The 17,783-nt window shown below is 38.5% G+C and overlaps 1 protein-coding gene across 6 annotated transcripts in view; it reads right to left on the reverse strand.

Moving 5' to 3' along the window:
- adgrg6 (adhesion G protein-coupled receptor G6) overlaps window positions 1-17,783 on the reverse strand; it is a 93,690-nt gene that overhangs the window by 55,759 nt on the left and 20,148 nt on the right. For 5 of the 6 annotated variants that reach the window (XM_048250984.1, XM_048250983.1, XM_048250982.1 and 2 more), the window contains exons 4-5: window positions 1,951-2,574; window positions 264-308 (exon numbers count right to left, since the gene is read on the reverse strand). In XM_048250984.1, coding sequence (XP_048106941.1) covers window positions 264-308; window positions 1,951-2,574 — 669 coding nt within the window. The remainder of the gene's footprint in view (window positions 1-263; window positions 309-1,950; window positions 2,575-17,783) is intronic. The other variant, XM_048250980.1, reaches the window with a different exon arrangement.

Below are 17,783 nucleotides of genomic sequence, written 5' to 3' on the forward strand. Positions count from 1 at the left end.
TTTGATGACTATACATCATTCAGGTCATCAGGATTGTGATATTATCATAACAATGGCTATAACCATTGAACATATTTGTATGCATTTACATACTCTGTACAAGTAATAGCCCAATGAATTTTAAGCTGTGAAAATGCAGAAGATGTCAATATGTATAATTTACCAGCATACTAATATTTCAATGGATGTTATCTTCTGTTGCCAAAGCATACACTGTCATAAATGAGCAAGCAACTTCATTAGTATGTTAGCGGCAAACTCACCACTAGATGAGGGGGTTGTTAAATGCACACAATGAGGGAAACAGACTGTAAAGAGAAGATTAGAATTAGTGAGGGTTACAACAATAAAAACAGTCAATATAACTGATTGTTGTGTTTGGATGTTGCAAAGCTTTATGGTCCTATGCATTGTTGAGCACCTGAGTGATCTTCCTCTTTAAAATGTCAAAAAGTCAAGACAGAAATGTTAGCTAATTAGCCACACAAGAGCTACACTGCAAAAATTACAACACTGTTGTGGAGACATGGAGAGGCTGACAAACTTTAGCTACTCAATGAAACTATGTAGAAACACAGCAACTTTCTGCCTGAATACTAGTGTAATTGTTTGTGTTTCAATACTGCAACTATACACTCCTGTACTGCAACAAAAATTATCTCCAAAAAAATCAAATAAAAAAATCTAGTTAATATTGTTTTCAGTATAAAGAGACTTACCTAGCTCTTTCTTGTAAAATCATTTGACTTATTTTAAGAAGTGTTTGACTCCTTTTAAGATGTCTCATCCTGAAAACAAGCAAATTTGTCTGCCAGTGTGTTTAGCAAAATTTACATAACGCCAGTGCGTTATGTAAATTTGTCTTGATAAAACTCCTTCAAATAAGTCAAAATCTTCCTAAATTAGGTCAAAATGATCGAGAGAGTGCTACATGTAGGTAAGTCTCTTTATACTAAAAACAATCCCAAATAAAATGTTTGATCTTAATATAAGATTAATAACACTTGGTTAGATTTTTTTTTTGGTAAATAATGAAAAGTGTGTGTGATGTGAACAAGTGAAGTGAAGTTTTAATCTTTACAAATGTTAAAAATAAAAGACATTTCAAGACAACATGTAATCATGCCAATTTTGTTGTCTATTGGTCATTCCATCTGAATTCAAGTGTCACTCTCACACAGTTAACAATCTCATACATATATATGTGTAATGAACACATTGTGTAATAAGCTAATATTTCCCTCAGTTTTCAGCTCTGCTACCTTTTGTTTGTCAGATTTGATATGGCAATACCTTAGCTGTGTTGTGTTTCTTTAAAAAAAAATCCTACATTATTTATGAAAGGCCTACGGGTTAGGGATTCAGACTTGGGACTGAATGGTGGCCAGTTCGATCCCTGACTGGTAAAAAAAATGTGGGTGGGGGGAGTGATAGAACAGCACTTTCCCACATCCACGGATGAGATGCCCTTAAGCAAGGCACCTCCTAACTGCTCTCCTGGCTGCCCACTGCTCCGGGTGTGCTTCTAGTGTATGTGTGCTCCTAGTGAGTTCATGCTCCGTGTGTAAATTACCCCCGGATGGGTAAAATGCAGAGGACAAATTTCCTAAATGAATTTCATACTAGACAATAAAGTATAACTTAACTTAAAGGACAATTCTGGCGCAAAATGAACCTAGGGGTTAATAACACACGTGTACCGAGTTCGACCGTTTGGGGTTTGTTTTCATGCTAATCAAATGTGACCAGTTTCTTTTTACTTCACCCATGCCCCGACGTTATAAGCTACTGTAATTGGCGGGTTGCGATAAAACTGGTCACAATCAATTAGCATGAAAACAAATCCAAGTGAGCGGTTGAATTCGGTACACATGCGTCATTAACCCCTAGGTTTATTTTGCGCCGAATTGTCCTATAACAATTTAATTGTATAGATAATAGGATACTTACTGCAGCTCAGAGCGCTATCTGTTAGTGCGTAGGAAGACGGAATATCCCAGAAGTTGTTATCCCAGTCAACTAAGTCTCCAATGGAGTCACAGGTTAGGGAGGAGAGTTCCGAGGGGGCCATGGCATTACTCCAGATTCGGAAATTGTAGATAAAACCATCAAAACTACCAACATCATCTTCATTGTTTTCATCACCTTCAACACCACTGCCTCCTGCTCCTAATTGAAGACCTTCCAATTTTAGGGTGCGTTTCGTTAAGTTATTACAAATGTAAGTTCTATAGTTGCCATCAAATTGTAAGGCGACCACTCCTGTAGCCTTTGTCCATGTGAGGCACAAGGGCTTCATGGCTGAGGTGAAATCAGCACTGTTTATTATACTGTCTATAGAGCACTCTTTATTATCTATGATCAGTGCCATCCCACCAAGGGTCTTCCCGAAAGCTACTTCATATCCCTTTGCACTGTTAACAGAGAACATTATTTCAATGTCTCTCTGGGCAGAACGAGCTATCTCAAAGCATATGGTGAACTCGTTGAGAGGGGAAATTCCACTAGATAATTTCACAATGTCTTTGGAGCTCCTTGGCAAAGTCACTTTCTGATTCCGCAGTGCCACAGCGACTAAAGTGGAAAACAAACAAAAGCATATGTTCAGTATAGCTGTCCTGCAGTAAATAAAATAAAATTAGTCAATCCTGTCAACCAGGGTAACTGACTCTAAAACTATCAGTGAAAAAAAAAACAATTTAGTTAAATAAAAAGAAAAATGTCAAAAAGAACAGCATTTAGCACTGTAAATTCAGACAACACAAACATTACACAAACGTACTGCAAATTCTGACAACACAAAACATTTCAGAAATGCGCTGCAAAATAAGATGTTTTGCAACATGTATGTTGGAAGGTTGTTTTCATTTATTTCATGAACTGCACAGATTACATATAACTTTTGCACATCACATGCTGCTTTCTTCGTTTTTATTTTCTCTTCTTTTACTTAACTCATTGAATGCCAAGCTGTTTTCGGGAGCTTTGTCCTAGAGTGCCAGCAATCTAGACCATTGTTGATGATTTTTGTACGGCCACATACAATGGCTCGTTCAAAAGGTGAGACTTTAAGCTCTCGGTGGGTGCAAACCGTGTATTTCTACACCCCTCTGTTCCTGAGAAATCCCAAGCTAAACAGTGGCTAGTTTTCATCAAAATCACTGTTCAGAAATCGAGATATAACGTCTTTCATGAAATATGAAGTGTTGCCTGTTACTTACTTGTGTAAACTTTCCGGGAAATGATCAGCGAGACCTGGCGAGACTGCCACCTAGTGATAGACCCACGAAAATGGCCTGGTTTTGACCTGACGCACATGCGTCACTGATTCGACCCAAAGCGGCAACCGAGTTATGATAAAATGTCCAGATAAAATGTCCAGATTGTGCGTTTTAATGAGTTTTCGTCATATTTCATTTCCATTAATCACAGAGTTCCCAAAATCACATATAAGGTGTGTTAGAGTGTCTAGTTTCGTAATAAAAAATTAAAAAAAAACGTAAAAACTTAATATTATGTTTTTGGCATTCAACGCATGGGAAGGAAAAGGCACTCAATGAGTTAAGTAGTTGAACTGCACTATTCCTTATCCTACACTGCCACCTACTGGTTACAAAAGGCAACAACATGAGTACATCTTGGACATCTTGGAACGTTGGGTAGGCTATTAGGCTATTGTTTTTTTGTTGTTTTTTTATCATTTTCATAATTTTATGTCATTGTCTTGTTAATTGTTTGTATCTACACTGCAAAAACTGCTTATCTAACAAAATCTAACCAAGTGTTATTAATCTTATATCAAGATAAAAAAACTAGTTGGTATTGTTTTCAGTATAAAGAGACTTACCTAGCGCTTTTTTGTGAAATCATTTGACTTAATTTAAAAGAAATTTGACTTATTTTAAGACATCTCATCTTGAAAACAAGCAAATTTGTCCTAAAAACAAGCAAATTTGTCTGCCAGTGCATTGAGCAAATTTGTCTTGATAAGACTCCTTAAAATAAGTTAAAGTCTTCTTAAATTAAGTCAAAATGATCTTTTGAGAGGGCGCTAGGTAAGTCTTTTCATACTAAAAACAATACCAAATAGATTTTTTAATCTTAATATAAGATCAATAACACTTGGTTAGAATTCATTTTTTGCAGTGTACTTGTATATTTAAAAATTTTCACTATATTGTACGATATTTCCGATCATTCATGTCTCAGTTGTAATACTTTTCTACCTTTTTGTTTTTTGCCTACTTAACCAAACTTATGCTACGTTTACATGTGGCCGGCTATTTTCATAAACGGACATTTCACACTCTCCGTTTTCAAAAATATCATGTCAGTTTTCAGAAAAGTTTTCCTTTACACTAACCCGGGTATATGCCTTCAAGAGCCTGCCAAACCTGTACATGGCAGTGAACAAGAAGCTCAAGCCCATGTTAGCCAATCAGAATCCCGAAAATATCAACAACAGCAACGAATCACTTCCTCTTTATCTTTTCAACTGACTAAAAATCTCTGTTTGTACCTCTTTAGACGCAAACGAACAAACATAAAACCGCCGTTTTCGTCTAAACGCAGAAAAAACATCACCGGTTGCATCGTTTTCGTTGTCGTCTAAACAGGGCCTGAGGAGGATGGCAACCCTCCCCCAGCAGTTCCTGGTCTAGGTAGTCTCCTTCTTCTTCCTCCATCCCCTCATGGTCTTCAGCATTGTGAACTTCTACACTGCAAAAAATGAATTCTAACCAAGTGTTATTGATCTTATATTAAAAAATCTATTTGGTATTGTTTTTAGTATGAAAAGACTTACCTAGCGCCCTCTCAAAAGATAATTTTGACTTAATTTAAGAAGACTTTAACTTATTTTAAGGAGTCTTATCAAGACAAATTTGCTCAACGCACTGGCAGACAAATTTGCTTGTTTTTAGGACAAATTTGCTTAACGCACTGGCAGACAAATTTGCTTGTTTTCAAGATGAGATGTCTTAATTAAAAAAAAAATGACTTATTTTAAGTCAAATGATTTCACAAGAAAGCGCTAGGTAAGTCTCTTTATACTGAAAACAATACCAACTAGTTTTTTTTATCTTGATATAAGATTAATAACACTTGGTTAGATTTTGTTAGATAAGCAGTTTTTGCAGTGTATGAGCGCAAGATCATCAGCAGGCAGCTGCCTCTTCCTCTTCAGGCTGGCAAGAAGGTCTGCGTAGGTCTTGTCATCCTCCATCTGAAAGAACTGCAAACCCATACAATGTAATACTTTTTAAAATAGCGAGGTGACAACCTGACGAAAGGTAATAAGAACATTTCTGACAGAATGTGTGATTTCAGATCATGTTTTCTATAACTACATATTTAGAGGAGTAAAAATATCGATCAACTTATTTCACAACAGAGACGGTAGAAAGGTGCAGCCCACAGATTTATTCAGCTTTGATATGCGTACAACCAGTGCATCGTCGTAAAGACAAATTTGTCTGAATCACGCCCCGTTTTAGGGGAATGCAGCTAGCATTATATCATTGATTCCAATGGGAAAGACAGTTAGTACACTGCAAAAAATAAAACCAAGTATTATTAATCTAACCAAGTGTTATTAATCTTATATTAAGGTCAACAAATCTTTTTGCTATTGTTTTTAGTATGAAGAGACTTAGACCTAGTGCTTTCTCGAAAGATCATTTTGACTGAATTTAAGAACACTTTGACTTATTGTCTTATCAAGACAAATTTACTTAACACACTGGCAGACAAATTTGCTTGTTTTTAGGACATATTTGCTTAACACACTGGCAGACAAATTTGCTTGTTTTCAGGATGAGCCGTCTTAAAAGAAATCAAACTCTTCTTAAATGAAGTCAAATGATTTTAGGAGAAAGCACTAGGTAAGTCTTTTTACACTGAAAACAAAACCAACTAGATTTTTTGATCTTGATATAAGATTAATGGATTCGATGGATTAAGACTTGGTTAGATGTTCTTAGATAAGCAGTTTTTGCAGTGTAGTCACACATTATATTTAGTTATGAATTCACAGGACATTCAATCCTTTTACTGACACAACGGTTATTAAGAAATATGTACTGTATATGTAACTGACTCATGCTGAAACTATGTACATTACCGATCTAATTTATTAAATTTATTATACAGTCAGCCACGGGCAGCTTGACTGTGACTATGTTCATGACACTCCTGTTAGTAAACGGGAAAGAGCAAAAAATAAGAATGTAAGCTAATGGTCACCTTAATCCCATGAACACAAAGATAACGCTCACAACAACCTTATTGTGTGCCTTCTATTTTACGTTTGTTCAAAGATTTAGTAAATGTACACTGCAAAAAATGAATTCTAACCAAGTGTTATTGATCTTATATTAAGATTAAAAAATCTATTTGGTATTGTTTTTAGTATGAAAAGACTTACCTAGCGCCCTCTGAAAAGATAATTTTGACTTAATTTAAGAAGACTTTAACTTATTTTAAGGAGTCTTATCAAGACAAATTTGCTCAACGCACTGGCAGACAAATTTGCTTGTTTTTAGGACAAATTTGCTTAACGCACTGGCAGACAAATTTGCTTGTTTTCAAGATGAGATGTCTTAAAATAAGTCAATTTGTTTTTAATTAAGTCAAATGATTTCACAAGAAAGCGCTAGGTAAGTCTCTTTATACTGAAAACAATACCAAATAGTTTTTTTATCTTGATATAAGATTAATAACACTTGGTTAGATTTTGTTAGATAAGCAGTTTTTGCAGTGTAAGCCCCTTTTGCTCCCCATTTCATTGCAGCTCCATAGGTTTCCATTCAATCCAAAAGGTAATTTCCCCTAAAAGGGGGTGGGTACGTGCAGCACATACGAAGTTCCCTGATGTGCCGGTTGTACGTACAGTATACTGACTTGCCAACATTATGCTTACCTAACACGCTGGTACTAGAAAACAAACTTACTTACAGGTTATACTTACAGAGAATATTGCAAACAGTTCAGAGTAATGCAGCTAGCTAAAGTTTACATGACGGTACACTAGCTTCCGTTATGCCATAATGTTGAGGTTGATGAGAAAGCATAGGCATATTACTGTCAAATAACATGATTTTAGGACTACACATTAAGATAAGCCATAACTAACCGATTTAGAAAATAGATTACCTGAATTTATTCAGCTGTGTGGTGTCCAGTCGATGTAAACTCCAACAAAGAGAAAATTGCGTCCGGCTGTCCATGTCAAATGTACTGACTTAAGTGACATTATTTTTTCATAACTCATCTTCAAGTATCCAAATAATTTTGCACCATAAACCTCTTAACCAATCATATCAAATTTTAGCTTATGTTGTCAGCACTACAGGGAAGCTTTCAGAAATAAAATCAGTCATTGAACAGCTGAGATATAAGATGATTGGTTATCATTATAACACAATATTCTTCAGAAATTTAGCTGATATAAACTGAAATAAATGCTACCGCAGAAGTGCGTGCACAAAATGTAGGCCTACACACATTATAAAGGGCATAACAAACAGAAAATTTTATATTCATACTATATTCATTATCTTTGAGTTCAGTTGAAAATAAGGAAGTTTTCAACATGAGTGCATTGCCATTTTATAGGCCTACAGTCTATGGTGCACTGTCACTGTCCACACACATCAGCGCCGAAGTTTTTAACAGGCAAACACTGGATGAACAATGGATTTTATGGGGCAGCGTGGACCAAATATAACTGAATCGTGATTTACACAGCGCCAAAGTGCGATGCTGATGTGTGGAGTTGTATTGAAAAGAATGGAATCTAATGTAAATGAATGTCGAAAGCAGAGTGCATCGCAAATAGTAGCAGCCAAAGAGGAAATTTGATAACAGAACAAGTGACGGTGAAAGAATCTTTGGCGGCACACATTTAATGCGTCAGCCTACACTATAGGCTACTACTCTTTGGCCGGCTCGTAAGCCCAAAGAAGTGTATGCAGCATGCCTTTACATAGCCTACTAACGGCGCGTCATCATAAAGATACATTTAATCTGCATCACGCCCCATTTTAGAGGAAAACAAGTTAATATTATATCATTGATTCCAATGGGAAAGACAGCTAGTAATCACACGTTGACGTTACATCTATTTTTAATTCACAGGACATTCAATCATTTTACTAACACGGCAGTTATGAAGAATTATGTTTATGTAACTTACTCTTGTCGAAACTATGTACATTACCAACCTAATTCGTTTGCAATACCCCATGTTGAGAACAAATTTAGCATGTACACTTACCATAATATCCCATGCAAAACGGTTAGCTTGCTAGCTAGCTAACTGTGGAACTTCAGTATAACATAGCCTTTTCCTAATACAGTAGGTGAGATAATTGGCTACGTTCATATTACAAGTGATAGAATGAGTGTGTGACTTATGTTTAGTTGATGTTATGACATGTAAAGTTAAGCTTGCTGAACTTAGTTATAGTCAACCATGGGCAGTTTGACTGTGCCTATCGATACATTCGTGACACTCCTGTAAACTAGAAAGAGCAAACCATAGGAACATGGTCACATTAATCCCATAAACACACAGATAACTCTTACACCAACCTTATTTTGTGCCTTTTATTCATGTTTGTTTCAAGATTTAGTAAGTCCCCTTTTTCGCTAAAGCATAGGTTTCCATTATATCAGTCATCTTTTTTCCCTAAAAGGGGCTGCGGTCTTACACCAACCTTCCATTCATTCAGTGAGTATTGTTTAGTTTCATAAATCCAGTGTGGTTTGTTTGTTCTAGCTGCTAAGTTGTTGCAACAGCATGTGAAAAAAACTACAAAGTTTGTTCAACCAAAAGAACGTTAATCCCTTTTGACTCCCCGCATACCGTTTACGTTTACGTTAACGCCGTTAATAACGCAGCACTAATTTGGGTTTCCCCATTATATCTCTCCAGTTGTGAGGCATCTTTGACTGTGCATTGTTTGTGCTACAGTATTTTTGTTTGTTTTTGTTTATTAGTGTTGCTATTTTTGAATATGTTGAAAAATAAATTTCAAAATAAAATTACCACCTAAACTCACAACCCAACACGTGGGTTGACCGCCTGTATTTTGTGTGTATTTATTATCAGTATTAACCACTCAAGCTCTGCCTTGTTTAGAACTACGGTAGCCGTCGCACATCAAAAACTGGCACTAGTTCCGGACTCCTAGGCGCGTCAATCATAAACTTTTCTCTGAATAAGCAATAACAAAATATTAATATAATTTTGTGTACCAATGATGCCAATGAAACACTCTTTCAGACACAAAATAAATACTTTCATTTTGCCTGTTTGCCTGGACTACTGTTGACAGTGATATAAGTATTTGAAATCAACATGATTTCTTAATGTCTAGTGACATATCAGGGCCATTTTATAATTATTTGAAATACATTTCTTACATACGGTTCCTTTTAAAGGTGCTCCAAGCGATGCCACACGTTTTTAAGGCTAAAATATTTTGTCACTTACTGCAAACATCACCTAACCAACCGTTAGTTGTCCTGAATACAAACAATGCGATCTCTGTGGACAGCCCAGGCTCCAAAAATGGCAATTAAAAACAACCTGGGCAAACCTAGCCCATAACAACATAACAAACTGTTCCAGCAAATCACAGACAAGACACGCATTTAGGAGAGTTTAAATTGCACGGGAGGCAGGGGGAGGATGTAGCGAGGTAGCTCTCTGTTTTGTTTGAAAGTCAACAGAAGTGACGTTACCCAGCATCGCTTAGAGCACCTTTAATGTTAAAGTCTGAGCCATATTGGGAGCAGACCCTTAGTAACTGTTGAAGGCCAGCACTAACCGAGCTTGCTACCTAGCTAACGTTAGCACAGTAAACGGAAAGTGAATGGGAACGGCTAGTTATGTTCACTAGCTAGGTAGCAGCTAAGGACTTTGGTTAAAGGTGCCATGTGTCATGTCCACCAAAAAATTAATTCATACTCCACATTCCATAAAATATGGGGACAGTATACATGTACCTCCAGAAAGTGAGTTGGTCTACCCTAGAGTAACAACCGAGAAACACGTATTGCAGTTTGGCTGGTGGTTATGTTGCCCGCATACCGCCTCCCATGGCCGAAATTGGTATTATGACACCTGTAGGGCTGTGGCAAGTAATTTAGCATGCTAATTCAGGTTGATATCTCTGCAGCACTATACCTTGTTAATTTTTTAATGACCTCATTGCCCTTATTTCTTCTCATTCTTTTGATGCGTGTAGCTCATTTTTTGGATATTTTTACCTCAATTCTTACACATGGCACCTTTAAACTTGTATATTGTTGCAAACTAACCTGAAATAACACACGTTCAGCAACTTTGTGGTAGTCTAGTAGTTCTAGCAAAACTATGTTAAGTTAGTTTATCAACTGTCTCTGGGCCTAGAGACTAGAAATCAAGTGAGACAGTGACAGATCATGAACAAAATTATTTTTCTCTTTATTTATTTTGTTGGAAAATACAATTTCAATGTCGGAATGCTAGGAAGACGTGGCTTGTATATAATGGGTTCGTACCTTATGCTGAATTTAGGGAAATTCTGCTGATGGCATAAAATGGCACACGTACATGGGGAGTCGCCCCTGCGCTATGTAGATGTAAATGAGGATTTCTGTATCGAATTGGTGGTTGTTGTAATTAAACATGAATTGGGCCACATTTATGTATGGGAAATGTTTTCTAAAACATTAAAAAAGGGTCCTATGTTCCCCGGTGCCATACAAAGTGGGGAACATAGGACCCGGGGAACATAGGTACGCTCCCCATCATTAGCACGCTGCACGAATTTGTTCAAAACTGTTGTGTTCAAATTGACTGCTAAGTTCTAATCATCTCAATCCTGATGCGAATGGAAAAGTATTTTCCAAGACTCAAACGGGCCTGTCGAGAAAAAGTATTCATTTGAAACTTAAACACACGTGGGGAAACTGTCCAATACTTACAATATTTCCAGGCTTCAACCAGTGCTGCTTTTCATTCAGACTTATGTGCACATTTATTTATTTGAGTGTTTTTCATGATTGTGTTGCTATTTCTTTTCCCTGATTGCTTTGATTGATAACTGAGGTGATTAAAATCAGAGGAACGTTAAGTTTAAAATAAAAGTGTTTAAATGTAACTTTTTTTTTTCTCCTGGTCCTTATCTGAAATAGATTATTTTTAAAAATCAATACTTATCGATATCGACTGACATGAAATACTTATATTGTGATACAGTTTTCAGCGCCCAGCCCTAGTTGTGCTACACTCCGGGGGCATGAACATGGGGGCTCAGAAACATGCCCCCAGAGTGTAGCGTTGTAGCTGCCTGGCTACTTTAGCTGCTGGCTGAAGCAACTCCATCTAGGTTAAACCGGTTGTTTTTGTTTTTTCCGTACCGACAGTACTTGGTGACCTCAAGAAACAGAGATCTATATGAAAAATTCACCTTTAACTCTTTGCCAACAGATGATGGGGACAAAGAATTTTGTTTGTGCGAGAGGGACACTAAAGTGGCCATTGGGCAAATACATGTAATACAGGAAGTAGGGGCAAAGCACTAGACTGAAAACTACTGATGGATGTCAAAGGCAACTGTTCCACAGTGTATGCTGATGGCTTTGAGACCAGACATGGTCTTATATTCAGCGTGTGAGCACATTGTCTAAAGCTAATTATTCCCTGTGAAGAGTGAGGGAGGTAAACTTTGAAAGGATGAAGCCAACATACATAGAACATAGAATAGGTAGCTGAAGTAAGGAGATGTGGCACACACAAGAACAGTGGAAGTATTATGAGGCTTAGTAGCAAAATCAGCCACAACATTTTTGTTGTATTTTGGTTTCCAATGAGTTGGAGATCTGAGGCTGCTGAAAAGGTATGGAATAAGAACAACGCCATAAAGATTGTGTGCCCGTGAAGATATTCACATGTGTAATAGAGTTTTGTCTTCGAGAATATGATTTGCACAAGTGTAGAACCGTTTTGTAACTGTGGAATTAATTTGTCTGTGTGCAAATTCTGCAGGAATATTTTGTGCACTTGTCCACATTTGTCCACAGGGATTTAGTTTGAATGTGTGTGGAACAGCTTTATAGCTACAGGCATGGGAGAAGTGCGACATCTATCTTTCATGTGCAAACTGGATCTGCGAAGCTACAAAACTTTTTTACAGACACTAATTTTGGCAGTGTTTTGTCGTCGTTTCTGAAGAGCCAATCAGCGAATTTTGGCACCGTCTTGACAGTTTCTGCAGAGCCAATGAACACATTGCATCGCCTACTGACTAGCCAATCAGGGGACGTCCTGCGTCACTGCTCTCGACCAGCGTCAGCAGCAAAGATTCTAGAACAGAGCTGGTCGGCAGGCACAGAGCTAGCGAACTTAGGTCGTAAATCTAACAAGTTATGCCTTATACAACAAGGTTTTTGATGGAACTGTGGTGTTTAATTTCCATAATCTTTGTTTAGTGAACGCATAAAACCGTCAGTTTTTTGCTAAGCAAGCAGAATCAAGAATTACGATCTTTGAGTTTGTTTCTCGTAACCTAGCAACCGAGGCTTTAAGTGTTAAAAATTATTGCAGTTTCAGTAGGCCTACAAGATGTGCTGTAGCACAGTGGTTAGAGGAGCGAGCTTTGATCTAAGGATCTTTGGTTCAAGTCCAGCATCAATCATTCTGCCCATGTTAGTTTTGCACTGGATATTTACATGCCAACACAAAAGGTTGTAAAAGTAGCCAAATAAGAGTTTGTTAGTGTGTGTCTACAGTTTAAGTGTATTTATATTGGTAGCTTAACATAAACAACTTTGCAGTTGGAACTATCGTTTGCTTATTCAAAGTCTAAAGACAGTAGCCTGGGCTATTTGTGACATCACACTCTGTTTGCCACTCGTTGCTTGGTTGGTTATGCTTTGCATGTGTGGCATTCTGAGACGTTCTTTAATTTGGGACCATTATCGCTCATTTCAATTTAAGCCCTTGCAGTTGGAAATGTTTGCTTATTCAAAGTTTAACGACAGTCCAAAGTAGCCTGGGCTATTCGAAGTGTCCGTTTATTGCACATCATTTTTTACGTCATTTTGAAGAGCCACTGCATACCTGTGTGTGTTGGCGTGTTGTTGCAAAATCCGCAGAGTTCACTTTATTGTTGAGATCAGACATGTTCTGTGTAACCTACACTGATCCAGCTCTGCCAAAGCCCTGCTTCAATCCTCACTGGTAGCTTACAGTACAGTGGTGTGTGGGCGGGGGAAGTGGCTAGCGGCGAAAGACAATGTGCTTCTTTTACCGATATATTTAACGATATCTTTTGCATTTCTTATTCAAACAATGTCAAATTTGGCACTGCACTTACTCATGCCCATAGCAAGACACCTGCCAAGTTTGAAATCAGTCTGACAAACGGTCATGCGTGCCACAGACACACAGACATCCGACACACAGACACACACAGACGCTTCTTGCTTTATAGATAGAAGATTAATGTACTTCAAACCTGTGTTTTTATTTATAAAATATATATAATATTAATGGAAAGATTCCTGAGCACTTTAAGTGCTATTTTAAAATGAATTCACAGGTTCACTCATATGTAACGAGGCAAGCTAATGATTTTCACCCTCCTCAATTTAAAACATGTCAAGCTCAATTTTCCATACGTTATAGGGGTGCCAAATATGGAAAAAAAATTCACATCTGGCCTTGAATTGTTTTACTATTAATCATTTTAAAAGATGCCTAAAGGCTAATTTAATCGCTGGTCTATAGCTGGTTCTCCTGAAGACTTCTGTCATAGTAGTTTCTTTGTTCTACTGTAGGCTAGTGCTTACACTATTTGTTCATTCTTTTTCTTTCTTCTTTTCCTTTTATATTTATTTAAATTTATATTGTTTTGATACTTTTGTTGTGGCTCTTGTTGTTATGTTACTTTTTTAGGTGGAGGCCTACTATAGGCCAGTCTGGGATTACTGCCACTTCCTGCACTGATTCCTTTTCTTTGTTTCTTCTTTGACTCTCTGTCTTTTCACAAGTGCTAAATAAAAAAATAAAAAAATATATGGCTGAGACACTCACAGACCACTTGGGGTCATTTTATAACATGAAATGAGATTTTGAAAAATCTGGAGAGGTATTTGTTGGTGCCTACATCAAGGGCTTACGTTTTGGCTGGTAATGTTGCTGAGCAGATCACAAACAGCCACAGCAATGAACCAACAGAATTTGTTGGTAGAGACACCATCATGAGTAAGCTTTCTGTTGAGCCTTCTGGAGGTATCTGGAGCCTAATTCAATGAAACACCAATAAATGAAGATGTCTGCTTGCTTGATACTGCTTGAATGCACAAAGGTAGCTTTGTTGGATATTTTTATTCTTTGGTTGGGCATTCAGGCTACTGGCAGCACATGTGGAACCGTGCAGGAAGGTCGTTACAGATTTTAGGTTCAAGATACGGAGCATTTACGACTGCGGCCAGCCACCTGTGCATTCACCACCACGATTCCAGAAATCCTTTCCTCCAAATTCTCACAGGTCATCTCCCCTGCCATATTCAGGAGGGAACAGCAGGTGAGGTTGGGAGAAGTCATTTCTGGTATGCGGACAAACAGCACTGGAGCCTCCTGGGGATGTATCCTCTTTCCACTGCTTTTCCCATAGGAGCCAAATTATGTTTCCATTGGTGGGTGCTCAAACAATTAAATGCCCAATACCAATGCCCAAAATAAACCTCATGCAAAAACACGATTTTTGATAAAGTAATATAACAATGTATACATTTCAGCACCTTAGGAAATCAACAGCCGTCGACACGCGCACACAAATGGCAATGCAAATTTGCAGGGGTCTGTAGGTGTCACCCCGAGGAAATTGCTTAAATGCTGTTAAGTAAAGACACAATTTCTGCCCACTTTCAGTCACAGAAGAGGTCTGAAAACACTGCCTAAAACACGCATGCATGTTGTGTCGTCTGACTCCTGAACACTCTCCCATTATCCAGATATATGCTTGAAAACTCACAAGGGAAATTGATATGGTCATAGGTTACCCACAAACTAGAAGGTCCACACAAAATGTAATTTCTGTTTTTCTAAACAGAAATTACATTTTGTGTGGACATCACGCCATTAGGAAAACGAAATATAGCCTTGCCTATCCAACCAGATTTCCAGCTAAAAGTGCATTAACTATACACTCAAACTGTAGCAGGTGTGTATGGTGTCAAACTTTGTAAAGGTCTACAAGGGAAATTCTTGCTTTCCTGAATGGTGTGCCTTCTCACAAAGGCATAGTCACACACTGTGCTCAACTAGCTATCAGAAACCAACAATCACAAGACCTGTGCACACTCTCTTTCTTTACTTTTGCAACCTCATCACTTCAATATGTTATTGCATTCTATAGAGAGGGTTTAGACAGGGACCAGTGTTTTGCTGTGTCACAAAACAATAGGCTTTGTCAGTCTACATTTAAAATGATATTCAGGGCTACACTTTAAACATTCAGGGCGGAAGCCCCAACAAAATTAGCCTCTTGACTACATTCGTATAAGTAAGTAAGTATATAAGTATAAGTATACTGTATACTCTTTTGATCCCGTGAGGGAAATTTGGTCTCTGCATTTATCCCAATCCGTGAATTAGTAAAACACACACACAGCACACAGTGAACACACAGTGAAGTGAAGCACACACTAACCCAGAGCATTGAGCTGCCCGCTACAGCGGCACTCGGGGAGCAGTGAGGGGTTAGGTGCCTTGCTCAAGGGCACTTCAGCCGTGGATGTGGGCATAGGAGAGCAGTGCTCAACCCACCCACATTTTTCGTACTGGTCGGGGGGGAATTACAGTAACCTACCACAACCTGTGGGTAATTTAGCTCTTTGCAAATTCAGTAAATGTTTGGTACTGCTATCAGTTGGGCATTGTACCTAGTTGTATTGAATAATTTGAAAATTATACTTTGAATTCTAGCAAAGACTCTCAGAATTGCTTGTAGGTAGCCTAGAAATCTAGACGCAACCTAGCGGCAGCAAATGTAATTTGCAGCCAGGGTAGTCTAGCAACTGTCCGTTGGCCTGCGAGCTGGAAAAAAGAAACTTCTATCAGGCCAATCACATCGTGGATAGAGTCGGCGACGGTTCCACGTGAATTTCCTGCTACTTTCAAACAAAGAAGATGGATGCTGCTACTGGCGAACTCGCGACTCGAGTTAAGCTTTTTTTTAATGGGCAAAAGTTTGATCAAGTAGCCAATTAGCTTTGCTGGTGGGAAAATGCATGGGATTCATGAGTTTTAGCGCTATCCTATTGCATCCAGAGGAAATTTGAAAGACAACCGTTTAACCCCCCCCCCCCCTGAGCACTGCCAATGGTAAGTTCCCAGACCCTACATCTTGATGTGGGTCTGGCTCGTCAGGCTAGCTTGTAGGCCTATTTATACTTCAATTTGGAGATCATGGGCTTCATGGCTATCTCTGATCACCAGTGAGTCAGAGAGATAGCAAGTGAGGCCTACATTCACTTGCAGTGCTCCACGACACTTAGTTTTGATTTTCTAATTTTATTTTTGTATTTAATTAGGGCTACGTTTACACGTGGACGAAATAATAATCATTTTCTGTGATAAAAACTGGGTTTTTGTGTAAATGAGAGGCCAAACAGCAGGGATATCTGCCTCTTCCCTTCGTGTAAACGGGGCCTAGGTGTGTCCCAAATTTGCCAGGGACGATTTTTTGTCCCAGTCCATCCCTCCACAACAGTCATAATACTCCTACAAGATGGTACAAGTGTTTATATCAGAGAGAGATTCGATCACTGGTGCTCTGGTGCAGTTAGTTAGGAGTAGGACCAACGCAGGACTATTTTATTCATATGAATAACTGGATGTCACATACCCCACTAAAGCTGAACACAGAAAAAATCAGTCTGAACTGACCCTCACAAACCATATGAAAACATTACTTCAGTCTTAAAAACAAGATGTACGGTACCACATACGATACTTAATATTGCGGCCACATGATGCGGCCACTGTGAAAAGAAAATGAAGTATGTCTCCCAAGTGCCCCCCACATGGCTGTGTCTGAAACTGAAAACAATTCTGCCTTCTCAGATAGCATTAAGAGGCAGCAAGGGCATTGTACCTGTGTATCATTCATTCTGCCTTCAATCAAAGACTTTTTTAGAACGTCTCTGCTTCAGCTTCCACTGATTAAGATAGTACCTTGATGCCTGCTATGGCAAGTGACTCATTAGATTAGAGTTCAAGGCAGTGAGGCAGCAGTGTGTTGCAGTTTCAGACAGACCCTGTGATTGTGCCCTCAGAATAGCCTAACAAGCCAGACCCACATGAAGATGTAGGGTCTGGGGACCATTCGCAGTGCTCAGTGTTTGCCAGACTGTGGGCCAGATGTACTAACGCTTTTGCGCCCACTTCAGGCTCATTTGTTTCACAACGTGCATGTAAAATCATTGTGATGGATGTACAAACAGGCCACAAAGATGTCAAAGCGCAAACTGCCTGTCACGGGAGCTGAAAAGGGCACATTGGGTTTTTCGTGTCATGCATATGCATGCATATGGGAGGATCCAGAGGAAAGTGGGAGTTTAGCATAAAGAGATGGGAGGGGAAGCGAAATAGCCTATGTAATTATGTATTCACTGCTCCTGAAAGTACAAATTCTGCTCCTGAATACTTCCGCGCTTGTAAAGCAGGTATTAATGCAGCTGTAAAGCAGGTGTTAATGCAGCTGTAAAGCAGCAGTTAATGCAGC

Source organism: Alosa alosa, chromosome 8 (genome assembly GCF_017589495.1).
Source record: "Alosa alosa isolate M-15738 ecotype Scorff River chromosome 8, AALO_Geno_1.1, whole genome shotgun sequence".
In the NCBI taxonomy this organism is placed as follows: Eukaryota; Metazoa; Chordata; class Actinopteri; order Clupeiformes; family Clupeidae; genus Alosa; species Alosa alosa.